This window comes from Dendrobium catenatum, unplaced genomic scaffold (assembly GCF_001605985.2).
Source record: "Dendrobium catenatum unplaced genomic scaffold, ASM160598v2 fragScaff_scaffold_1220, whole genome shotgun sequence".
Classification (NCBI taxonomy): domain Eukaryota; kingdom Viridiplantae; phylum Streptophyta; class Magnoliopsida; order Asparagales; family Orchidaceae; genus Dendrobium; species Dendrobium catenatum.
This window is the reverse complement of record NW_021319682.1, coordinates 12,514,463-12,527,099: the sequence shown is the minus strand read 5'-3', so window position 1 is coordinate 12,527,099 and position 12,637 is coordinate 12,514,463. Positions and strand designations below refer to the sequence as shown.

At 35.7% G+C, this 12,637-nt stretch overlaps 1 protein-coding gene across 1 annotated transcript; it reads left to right on the top strand.

Moving 5' to 3' along the window:
• Positions 1–9,824: 9,824 nt before the first annotated feature.
• Positions 9,825–11,912, top strand: LOC110092820 (crocetin glucosyltransferase 2; the record flags this gene model as incomplete). Its single annotated transcript, XM_020817503.2, is given in 3 exon segments — positions 9,825–10,131; positions 10,133–10,673; positions 10,806–11,912. Coding segments are annotated over 3 exon segments (1,362 nt in total). The 3' UTR covers positions 11,526–11,912.
• Positions 11,913–12,637: the final 725 nt, after the last annotated feature.

Here is a 12,637-nt window from a genome sequence, read left to right as displayed (position 1 = left end):
GTGATGCCAAACGAAAACTTAGATTTTTTTATTTTTGCTATTTTCAAACTTTGTATGTGATTTTTTTTTTTTATAATTAAATTTGTTGGTTGTAATAGGTTAAGAAAATTTTTTTGTCTTTTTTTAATAATATTCAGTTCAACTTTAAAAATTCTATTTTTCTTCATAACAGTTTTTACTGTTTAATATTGCAGATTGCTGCAGTCGCTTTAATTGAGGTTTCATGTTTTTTTTTTTTTTTTTTTTAATTTAATTAATACTTCTTGCTTCTCTGTTTTTTTGGAATTTATTTTTTTTGTATTTTTTAAATTTTCAAGAGATTTTAAAAAAAGTTTACATATTTCTTAGTCTATTTGGGGATAGGTTTCTAATATTTTATAAAGATTACTATAAAATTGGTATATTCTTGTGACAAAAAATGAATCATTACTTTTCTTCAAGTTATTATAAATTTACATCTCTTGTTGTTAAAAAATAATTTTTTATCACATTAAAATTTGTTGAAAAAATAATAATTAATTAAGTAATGAGAAAATAATGTCATTGATTGGAAAATTATATTGTAAAAGAAAGTTATAAAAATTATTTGAAAAAAATCACTTGTAAGAATTTTTTTTATTGTAGGTAATGAATAAATTTTTTTTCCATAATTTTATTCAGATTATTGCATATATTTGAATATTTATTTGATTTATATTTATGTTTTTGGAAAAAAAAATTATGAATTAATTAATTTAAATGATGACGATATGATATATAATTCAACGCTGAGCAGAATTTATCTTACTTTTTTGTTCGGAAGCGTTCAGATTTCTTTGACTTTTCTAAAACCATCCAATTATACTTTTCTATTTGTTTTAGGTAGCCTCAAATTTAAAACGTGACAAATTCATTTACAAATTTTTTAATCTAAACCCAAAAATTAATGGTTGAGAAAAAGCCTTTTCTATTTTCCTTAAGTTTCATTTTCAACTTCTTAATATTGTGCCACATCACAAAATTAAGAACATTAACCCATTATTCAATATCTCATCATATTTATCTTTCAAAAAAAAATATGAGTCATCTTACCATTATTAAGTTTATTATAGGTTGTTTTATTAAAATTTAAATTCAATCGGGCATAGCTGAGTTGGTGCGAGTCGTGGTTGGGAACTCAACTCATGTTCGATTCTCTCTTCATGCTGCGCGACTTCTCAATAGGGAGAAAATAACTGTGTGCCTCCCTTGAGGTTAGTTGCTGGTATTAACAGCATGAGGAATTAGTTACGTCGTCAACATGCCTAACTTCTGGGGGGGTAATGTGTAGATACCTGTTCAAAAAAATAAAAATAATATTGAAAATTATCCTTAATTTTATCTATATGCCCTATATATTTAGTTATATATTTTATATATTGTCCACCGATTACAGTCTTCAACCTCCGTCACCCGTCTGACTCTATCTTTTTGACTGATGTCGCCCACCACTACGGCCTTTCCGACGCAAACAAACACATCAACAGTGATTCTTTATATTCCCACCATTTTATGTTATTCTATATGATGCACATTCAAGGCTAAGTCTTCCCCCAAGAAAGGGCCTATTTTGTTAATCAACTCAAATAACTAATGAATTGCATACAAATTGGGCTAAGCCCTAGTGGTTTTCCCCTTTTCAAGATTTTCCCACATTAAAATCTCAATGTTTCTTGTGGATGTTGCACAATCTCTTTTTTATCTATATTGCGTGCTGGATCTTTCATGACAAGCTAAATGACGTTTAAATTTTATATTCTCTATCGCCATATGAATACTCCAGGACGCCAACAATAAGTTTATTAATAATGTTTGTTTATTAATATTAATTCATCGGTGCGAGTGTGGATGCGGACACTCATTAATCCAAGTATGTTGATTCCATCTCTCATGCGACTCTGTGGATAAACATAAACTCTTATCACTCAGAATTTGAAGGATCATAGAGAAGAGAAATTGTGTAGTATACAAACTTTTTTTCTTGAAAAATTTATTCCCCTTCCGTCATTGACCTTCCCATGCCTTTTAAGCTTTACATTCCTCGAAAGGGTTAGTGTAGCATTGGTGCTAAGAACAAAATCAAAAAAGGTCAGATAAGACCATGATCGAAGAGATTCCAAGCATTCACGAATTCGCTCAAGCTAACAGCTATCCCTTTAGAAATCGCCAAACGTGTAAAGATAACTCCGTTCAAAAAATAAAAATAATCTCTAACTTTTGGGGGAATTTTTGGGGCCAGGCCCGTATATTGATAAAAAGGAAATTACAAGTAAACCAAAAAAACTATAGTCTAGATTCTCTACAACAAAAACGAGAATCATAGACTCAAAAGAAAGGAAAATACAACTTCAGTAACCAAAAACGAAGAAACAAACTTAGCCGAGGCTAAGTTGGACTCAGTAAGCTCATTGCAAAAAAAACGGAAGGGTCAGTACAAGAGCGGTGCCCCTGGTTGCCAGGGCCGACCGTCCAAAGGGCTGCTGTAAGAACAGCAATCATCAATGTCCATAAAAACACCCCAAAAAGAAACCAACAATCATCTCAAATCTTTCCATCTCATAGTCTTCTTGGCTATGGCATGTTTGATTTTAGCAATGACTGTAACAGTACAGTCAAATTTCCCTCCAAAAATTCTGTCATTCCTGGCTCTCCAGATGAAGTAGATTACAACACAAACCGATAGCAGGTGATAATTAAGTCTAGTATTACCAAACCCTTGATCACAGACGCTATCAAAGGTTTGGAAAAGAATTCTGTCATTCCTGGCTCTCTAGATGAAGTAGATTACAACACAAACCGATAGCAGGTGATAATTAAGTCTAGTATTACCAAACCCTTGATCACAGACGCTATCAAAGGTTTGGAAAAGGTTGGGTTTCATCAACCTGTTACTGAGCCAAGGCAAAAAGTGTTAAATGATATTGAAGGTAAATTTGCATTCAAAAAAGAAGTGCCCAGTACTATCCAACCCATGATGACAGAAACAACAATTGCTGTTAACCAGAATCCCACGAGATTGCAAAACCTGAGCAGTCTTAAGCCCATTTTTAAAAGCCAACCAAGCAAAGGCGGAATACCTCAAACAGTTATGCTTATGCCAAATCAGATTGTGCCACTGAACTCTAGGATAGTTAGAAAAAAATTGCGTTTTTAAAGTTCTAGCAATTGGATTAGAAAATCCCATCCAACTGTGATCATCCTCATCCTGGTTAATCTCAACAGCATGAATTTTAGTAGTAATGGCATCACCAAAACAGTCAGGCACCACCCAGTTTTCTGCTAAAATAATGTTCTTCACAACCCATGAGGAAAATGGGCTAAACCGATGAAACTCCATGTTGCCAACACTATTAACAATAGAATTGTTATTAAGCCAGGGATCCCAGATGAGTGAGAGATTACTATTAAATCCCACTTTCAATTCAATACACTGCTTAATACTTTGTGCTTTGTCATGTAAAAATTTCCAAAAGATAGAAGAGTGACCAACCAGAGGTTTCCAGAGAGAGTGGTAACAGGATTTCCACCAGGAGAACAGGAGGTTTTTCGAATTCAAAAACCTCCAGATTAAAGCACAACCAAAAGAGTGGTATAGAGTGTCAATCGATTGAATTCCCAGCCCCCCGTTTAGAGTAGGAATACAAGTGTCTTTCCAAGACAAAATATGGAGCTTCCGCAAATTAGTGTTACCAAAAAAGAGAAATCTGGAGCATAACCTGTTTATAACCTTACAACAACCTTTTGGTAAAATAGCACCCCTAATCCAGTATGCTAAGGTATTGCTGATAGTAAATTTAAGCAACTGGATTCTACCGGCAAAGGAAAGAGTCTTAGCAGTCCAACCATTCAATTTGGAAGAAATTTTTTGAATCAGTGGCTGGAAATCTCGAATTCTGAGTTTTTTATGAAAAATAGGGATCCCAAGGTAGGTAACAGGGCAAGTGGATTGAGTAATATGAAGCACATCACAAATGGCATCAGCATGTGGTGTATCTTTAGAAAAGAGAATAGTGCTTTTAACAGGGTTCATATACAAACCAGTAGTGTCACCAAAATTTTCAAAAACCTTATTAAGAGTAACAACATTGTCAATATTAGCAGTTCCAAACATCAACAGGTCATCCGCAAACAGTAAATGAGACACAACAATGTTACCCGAGCCAATAGCAGAGTAAGAAGAATTTGAAATGGCTTCTTCCATACTGTTAGAGAGCGCATCCATCACAATATTGAATAGATAAGGTAATAACGGATAGCCTTGCCTAAGGCCAGATGTAGATTGAAAATAACCTTCAAGTGATCCGTTAATACAAACAGAAAAATAAACCTCAGAAGTACAACCCTTAATCCAGGAAATAAAGAGGTCCGGAAACCCCTTATCAGCTAATCTTTTATAGAGAAATTCTCTGGACATCGAATCAAAGGCCTTAGTGATATCAAATTTTGCACAAAAAAACTTTTTTCTGTTCTTATGATTGAAATTCCCCAAAATCTCAGAAGCAATAATGATATTATCAGAAATCATTCTTTTTTGAATAAATCCACTCTGGCTGTGATGAATAATATAAGGCATAACAGTTTTCATCCTGTTGGCTAAAAGTTTTGCAATAATCTTGTAAATAACGTTACAAAGTTATATAGGCCTAAAATCCTTGACATAATTGGCATGAGGAAGTTTTGGAATAAGTGCAATAGCAGTGGCCTTAATTTGCTTAGTCATATGGCAAGTAGTGAAAAAATTGGAAACAGCCTTACCGATAAGATGCTTGATAGTGCCCCAAGTAGCTCTATAGAATTTGAAGGTAAAACCATCCGGTCCAGGTGCAGCATTTTTCTTCCCAGAGAAAATAATGTTTTTAATTTCCTCCTTAGTAACAGGGGCAGTGAGCGTGGAGAGAAGGTGATTTGGAATAACATTACCAGCCGGAAAAAAATGAGGTTGAGCAGTGGGCATGGTGGGATTGAAAAGCTTAGTGAAATGATTTATGAAAGCCAAAGAAATATTATGATGATCAGTAAAGCTACCCAAATCAATAGTAATTTCCTTGATGCGACTGTAATTCTTGTCAGCATTAATCTTATGGTATAAGAACTTAAGATCATCCTCTCCTTGCGTTAGCCAATTTACCTTGCCACGTTGCAAAATCCAATCAGATAAAGTGGTTTGGTAATAAAGAAGTTTGGAATTGATGCTCTTAAGATTGTTATTGAGGGTCGTATCAAGAGGGCTATTATGGATTTGTCCCAATACTTTAGCTTGCTGCTCAGCCAAAAGGTTAATTTCCTTCTGGATATTATTAGAATTGGTCCAATTCTTATTATTAATCTTGTATTTTAGGCTTTTCAACTTAAAAGCAAAATCAGAAAGAGGGCTGCTGCTAATCGGCTGAGAGAAAGAGGGCTGCTGCTAATCGGCTGAGAGAAAGTATCCAATAAGCAATCCTAGAATTCAGGAATTCTAGTGCAATAGTTCTTGAATAAAAATCTATGACCTCTCACAAAATCCATGGAGTTCATAATAAGTAAAGGGGAGTGATCAGAGCAGCTGGGATCACCAACAAAATAATACAAATTGGGGAAGGTAGTAAGCCAAAAATCATTGACTAAAACTCTGTCAAGCTTGATATGGATTGGATTGTTACTTTGTTGGTTAAACCAAGTAAAAAAATGACCCACAGAAGCAAGGTCGATCAATCCGATTTTGAAAATCATGCTGTTGAAGTCACCCAAATTGTTGCTAGACAGAGGAGATCCCCCCGCTTTTTCATTAGGAAATCTGCAACAATTAAAATCTCCAATAATAGCCCAAGGGATATTAATGGATAAAGCAATAGATTGCAGATCCGACCAGAGAGTTTGCCTTTCAGTATGTGAGTTGCTAGCGTAAACAGCAGTGACAGCAACTATATTGTCCAAGTCAAGCTGAATAATACCATAAACAAGTTGGCTAGTCATAATCTGAGGGGCAAAATTTATAGATCCAGCGTTCCATTTAGCCCAAATACGGCCAGGAGAAGAGTATTGAAAGTTTTCACAAGAATTCTCATTGGGAAAAATTCTATGCTGGTTTTGAAACCAATGGTTAGAAAGGTTGGTAGAAGTGGTTTTGGCTTCCAGAATGAAAAGGAGATCAATGCTGTGGCTTTTGACAAAAATTTTACAGCAGCTCACCTTAGCAGGGTTGTTAAACCCTCTAAGGTTCCAGGCCGCAAGCTTAGGTGGCTTTAATGACATTTGGAGGTGGAGGTTTTATTGGCATTTTTGCCACGGGTTGGTTTTTGATTTTGCTGGGTAGATTGTTGGGTTTTTGTGGAATTGGAACTAGAGGATGGTTGATCTGTGTTTGTAGGAATTTGTGGTTGATGACTTCTAGGTGAGGTATGTGGAGGGGTGCTAACATTATGAACAGGCAGATCAGTTGCAGGGTTAGGATCGTGAGTCTCATAAGGAATATGATCAGGAGGGTCATTGTCAGCCAGAACATCGAATTTGTTTTTGGCTGTAGAAATAGGAGGATTCTGTATTCCTAAGAGAATTGGCTCTGTGTAAATAACAGGGTCTCCATAAGGGGAATTTAGATTAGGTATAATGGGTGGAGCAGGCAGTATCTGAAGAGGGAGGGGGAGATTTGGGTTTGTGGTAAGGTATCAGCTTTTGTGTTTGTAGGAGCCTTCGGAATAAGGAGTCTTGGGGGCCGTGGAATTCTGGGTTTTCGACTGCTACTCCTACCTCTAGGTTTGGGAGCAGTAGCAGGACGAGTAACTGGGTCTTTTGGGCAGAGAGAGGGAGGATGCATAATGGAACCGCATTGAGTGCAATGTTCAGGCTTGGATGAGTTGGTGGGCGATAGTGGTTGGGAACTCCTCAACTCATGTTCAATTCTTCTCTCATGCGGCGCGACTTCTCAAATGGGGAGAAAATAACTGTGTTGCTTTCCAACTGTGAGGCTAGTTGCTGGTAGGCTCACCCAGGAATTAGTTACGTTGTCATGCGCCACTTCTGGGGTGGTAGTGTGTAGATATTCCGTTCAAAAAAAAAAAAATTAAAATTATTCCTTAATTTTATCTATATGCCCTATATATTTGATTATATATTTTATGTATTTCATAATTTTATAATAATTTTCTTGTAAATAAATTAATAATAATGACATGTGACATATATTCTCTTTCATCTATTATTAGAGGAGTTGGCATAGCTCATAGTTTTGTCTCTTTCCTCTAACAATTTTCTGCAAGAATTATTTTAGGGGACCAAATTTTACTTTACTACTCTTCATTAAAAAAATAAATCTGCATTTTTTATTTGAAAAATAATATATTAAAATATGCTTTCTTCCACCTACATATAAATAAATAATAAAAAATAGGATTTATTTTTTATATTTAAGTCAGATCTTCATGCTACGAATTAATATAGATTAGTTTTTTTTTTTTTTAATAGTCTTTTAAATTATCATATGATAAAAGAAAATTATTATAATACTAAATTACATGAAAGAAGGTTGTTCAATGTAATTGGTCATTAAATACTACATTATCTAATGATAAATAAACATTGTATAATAATAATTTTATTTTAATTACATATAAAATAGAAATATATTTAAATTTATTAAATATCTCAAACTTAATTGAAGAAGGAATAAGCCCATTATATTATAAATGATTAGCATTAGCATAAAGTTAATAAAATTGGTTCTCTTGTTAAAAAAATATTAAATAAAAGTGTTGAAGAATAAAAAAATAAATTAGTATCTAGTAGACATTAAGTTATTTAATTAAAATATAAGATATAGCTTAATTAAGTTATTTATTAATGATAGAATTTAAAATTTAAATTTATTATCAATGTTAAACATACCCATTTTTTTAAATTAGATATATAGATAGTGTGTCTAAAACAAATTGAATTTATATCAAATAAATACAAGAATTCATTTCTATAAATTCTATTATTATAAAGTGTCAATGTATTTAATAACTAATATATAATAAATACAAAAATAGGCATATATACTTTCTCCTCATAGGGTGAATATCCACCATATGTTATTTAACTGAAAAATTTTGCGTCTCCCACCTGACGGTAGAGATGCGTCCTCCTCCCCAGAGCTAAAATCGCGCTAAAAACGAGAAAATACCAAGCATTCCAACAATAACGAGGAATTTCATCATGTGAGACCAAGTACCGAGTTATACCGAGCCTATACCGAGCAACTACAAAAAAAAATACCGTAGTTTTTCCTAGAGAAAACTCGTATGTGCTCGGTATTTCTTCAGTAATTGCTCGGTATATAGCTCGGTATACACTCGTATTAGGTCTTCACATGATGATATTACTCGTTATTACCAAATAATACCTAGCAATACCGAGCAAAACCAAGTTTTTTGGCGATGGCGGAGGACGCATCTGCTACGTCAGAGTGGGAGGACGCAATAATTTTTCTAATTTAACTTCTTATGAAACATAGATGAAAAGTCAATAATAATAACCCTTAGCTAAAGATATTATTCAAAACTTTAGACAAAGAAAACATCATTTGAAAATTCAATCCAATAACATCAACTAATTTATGATGCATCGATATAAATACGGAGACTGTGTACAGTACTATGACATAGACACAAGACATCTATTATTATTAATTTTGGAAGGGGGTATCTACCTGTCTCTCCTCCAAGAAGAGGCGCACGGCGGCGTAACTAATCTCTCGGCGAGCCTAACGACCAACCAACCCACAGGTGCCGAACTCACACTTATTTTCTCACCACTGAAGGAGTCGCACCGCCTTGAGAGATGATTCGAACGTGATGGGAGTCCCCAACCACGCCTGGCCCACCAACCAAGTCAAGTCCGGTGGCTCAAACATATCTATTATTGAAATATAAGATATTTGAACATCCTATGTGCATGATATTATGATACTATATATTAAAAAAGAAAATATATGCATAGTAGTTAATTATCAACATTACATAAAAAATGAAATTAATTCATGTAATAAAAATTATTTCAGTACCTAATTATGATATGAGAAATATATTTAATTTTATTAATTACCATAACTTAATTGAAAAAATAAATAGCAACATGTTGTTGCTTGAAGTTGCAAAATTTTGTTCTTTAAAATATGAAATAAAAATTAAATAATTGAGTCAAAGAAGAACAATAAAATTAATATTAAGTAGTCATTATTTATTTAAATAAATATTTTAAAATAAAAAAAGTATATTAACTTAAGTATGTATATAATACACATTAAAATTAAAATTAAGAGAGAATTACACACATGCCACTAAATTTTTATATAATTACATATAACTCTTAAATATTTATATTTACGTTGATAACACCCTAATATCTAAATCGCATTAAAATATACTCATATAAAAGTATATTTCACTTTAGATAAGTTAATATTAGTGATATTTTTTATGTAATTTATGTATCTAAAATGTAAATACATATAATTTCACAAGTATGCAATATAAACACCTCTAAAATTATTATTTATTTATATGCCCTTTGTTTTTATAAACACATCCAATAAATATATATTATCAACGTGTGTAATAACAAGAAGTTAAAAATGCAGAGTAACCCCACGGGCTTAGGTGGGTTGGTGGGCGTGCTTGTGTTGGAACCCCCCATCCAAATTCGATCACCCTCTCATACCACGACTCTTTAGTGGAGAGAAGAACTGTGAGTCTCACCTGTGGGTTGTTGCTGGTAGACTCCGCCGAGGGATTAGTGGACATCATCAAATACGTCAACAAGCTGACGTGACAACGGGCCGATACCCCGCTCAAAACAAAAAAATGCAGAAGTAGCTATATATTCTCCCTCCTTCCTTCATGAACCAATATCATCCATTCTTTCTCTATCTTCTCCAATAATTTCAATATAGAGCTTTCAGAGAGAGAGAGACATAGAGACCAATATCATCCATTCTTTCTCTATCTTCTCCAATAATTTCAATATAGAGCTTTCAAGAGAGAGAGAGAGAGAGATGGAACCTTCAGAGAAGAAAGCCATAGGGCATGCTCTTCTCCTACCATACCCAAGCCAAGGCCACATCAACCCAATGCTTCAATTTGGCAAGCGCATCGCGCCATGGCCGCCTCGCCACCGCCGCCATCACCCGCTTCATCGCATCCACCACAACCCACAACGCTGGACCGGTCGCTCATCGAAACATATCAGATGGTTTCGACGAAGCCGGCTTCCCTTCCGCCGCCTCCATCTCAGCCTACCTGACCAGCCTAGAAACAATCGGTTCCCAGACCCTAGACGATCTCCTCAGCTCGCTCGCCCATAGAGGTCGGCCGGTATCCTTACTGATCTACGACTCCTTTTTCCCATGGGCGGTCGACGTCGCAAAGCGCCACGGGGCGGCGGCGGCATCATTTTTTACACAGTCAGTGGCAGTAGATGTTATATACTGCCATGTGTGCGAGGGGAGGCTGAAGTTCCCGGCGGCAGCGGTGAAGCTGCCCGGGTTGCCGGAGATGGAGGTGGAAGATCTGCCGACCTATTTGGCGGCGCCGGAGGTGGTGTACGTTGCTTATCTAGAGATGGTGTTGAATCAGTATAAGAACCTGGAGAAAGCTGATATAATGGTCATCAACTCTTTCTACGAGTTGGAATCTGAGGTGAGTTTCAGAACATGGAATTCGACAGTTAGTTCTATTAAAATATTCAAAATTCCTCTTTCCGAACTGGTCTAAGGGAATATTTGGTGATAAAAATATTTGGAAATAATCAAAAAGATATCTTTTTTACAGGAAATGAATTGGCTTACATCGGTGCGACGAGCAATAACAATTGGGCCGACGGTACCCTCCACCTACTTAGACAACCGAATTCCTGATGACCAAAAATACGCCATCGACCTCTACCCCCCAGAAACCTCCGCCTGCAAATCATGGATTTCTTCTCTCCCATTATCCTCAGCCATCTTCGTCTCCGTCGGTAGCATGGCTGTTCTCTCCGCCACCCAAATGGTTGAGCTTGCCGTCGGTTTGGCTGCAACCGACCGCCCCTTTCTCTGGGTCGTCCGCGCCACCGAAGCAGACAAATTGCCCGCCGGATTTGCAGAGACCACCAAGAAAAATGGCTCCTTGGTGGTCAGTTGGGCTCCGCAACTGGAGATTCTGGCAACTGGTAAATTTGGTTGCTTTGTAACGCACTGTGGTTGGAACTCGACAATGGAGGCGTTGGCTTTGGGAGTGCCGATGGTGGCTTTGCCGCAGTGGACAGATCAGACTACTGATGCGAAATACATTGAGGAGGTTTGGGGAACGGGGATTCGAGCGAGAAAAGGGGAGGAGGGGATTGTGAGAAGGGAGGAGGTGGAGAGGTGCGTGCGGGAGGTTATGGAGGGGGAAAGAAGCGAGGGGATTAGGAGGAGTGCGAGGGAGTGGAAGGAGGCTTCGAGGCGAGCTGTGGATGCAGGAGGGAGCTCTGATCGGAACATTGCAGAGTTGTTGGACAAGTTTTGTTAAGTTGATGGTGAAACAAAATAGTTGGGGGAAGAATGATATCCTACCATATAGAAAAAGTAAGAGCCATTCTCAACATTTCAATATTCATTCCAAGGATTAATCCATCAAATTTATCACCAAATCTTCGTTTGGAATAGCTTTCTTACTACTTCTTACAGTAATTTTTTAGTATAAAATTTTTTTAAAAATAGCAGAAATATATATATAATGGCACAAGCCGTCACAAACAAAGTATAAATTTTCACATGGAGAACTCAGCTCTTGGTTCATTGAACTTGTTGGCCACCCTTTTATCTCTCTATTTCTATTTTTCACTCTCATGTAATAGTTTTATATATTGTTGGAGAATAATAGAAGAAGTTGCTTAATGGTTATTTGAATTGATAATGAACTTTCCTTTCCTTTTGATTTGTTTTGGTGGATGATTCATTCTACATAGGCTTGGTAGTTTCCCTCTTCCTCTTCCTTCGATGAGTTTGAGTTTATCAAATATTATATTAATGTTTTATCAAAACTAATATCACACACTTTATTATTATAAAATACCGGTACATTATATCAACTAATAGATACTAAATACAAAAGAAGGCATATTCATTTCTTTGATATTGGGCGACGCAGCGATGCAACAAAAAAAGGGTGAAAAGCCTCCTACCAGCGTTATTTTTGGTGGAACAACCGTCGGAAATTACAGGTGGATAATTTCGGTGGTTTTCCGTCAGAAATTTTTGACGGGATTGTCATCAATCTGTCCCTCTATCCACCACTCTCAACAAAAAAAGAACTATGCCGTTCAAAAATTCGTCGGAAATATTTTCTGGTGGAAAAAAAATCGTTCGCATTTCATTTCCCATGTGATTTTTTCGGGCAAAAATTTTTCTGGCGGAAACTTACAAATCTGCCGAAAAAGTAGCAATTTCCCTGACAAAATCTGTCGGTGAATGATTTTTCTGTAGTTTTTCTTACGAAATATCATTGAAAATTTAATAATGGCAACCATCAAAATATAGCTAGAGAGAGATGAAAACTTAAGAGAATAAAGCCATTGGATAGACTCTTCAATGCTATTTCCATAAAATAATTTCAGATTTTAAGCTAAAACATCTATGAAT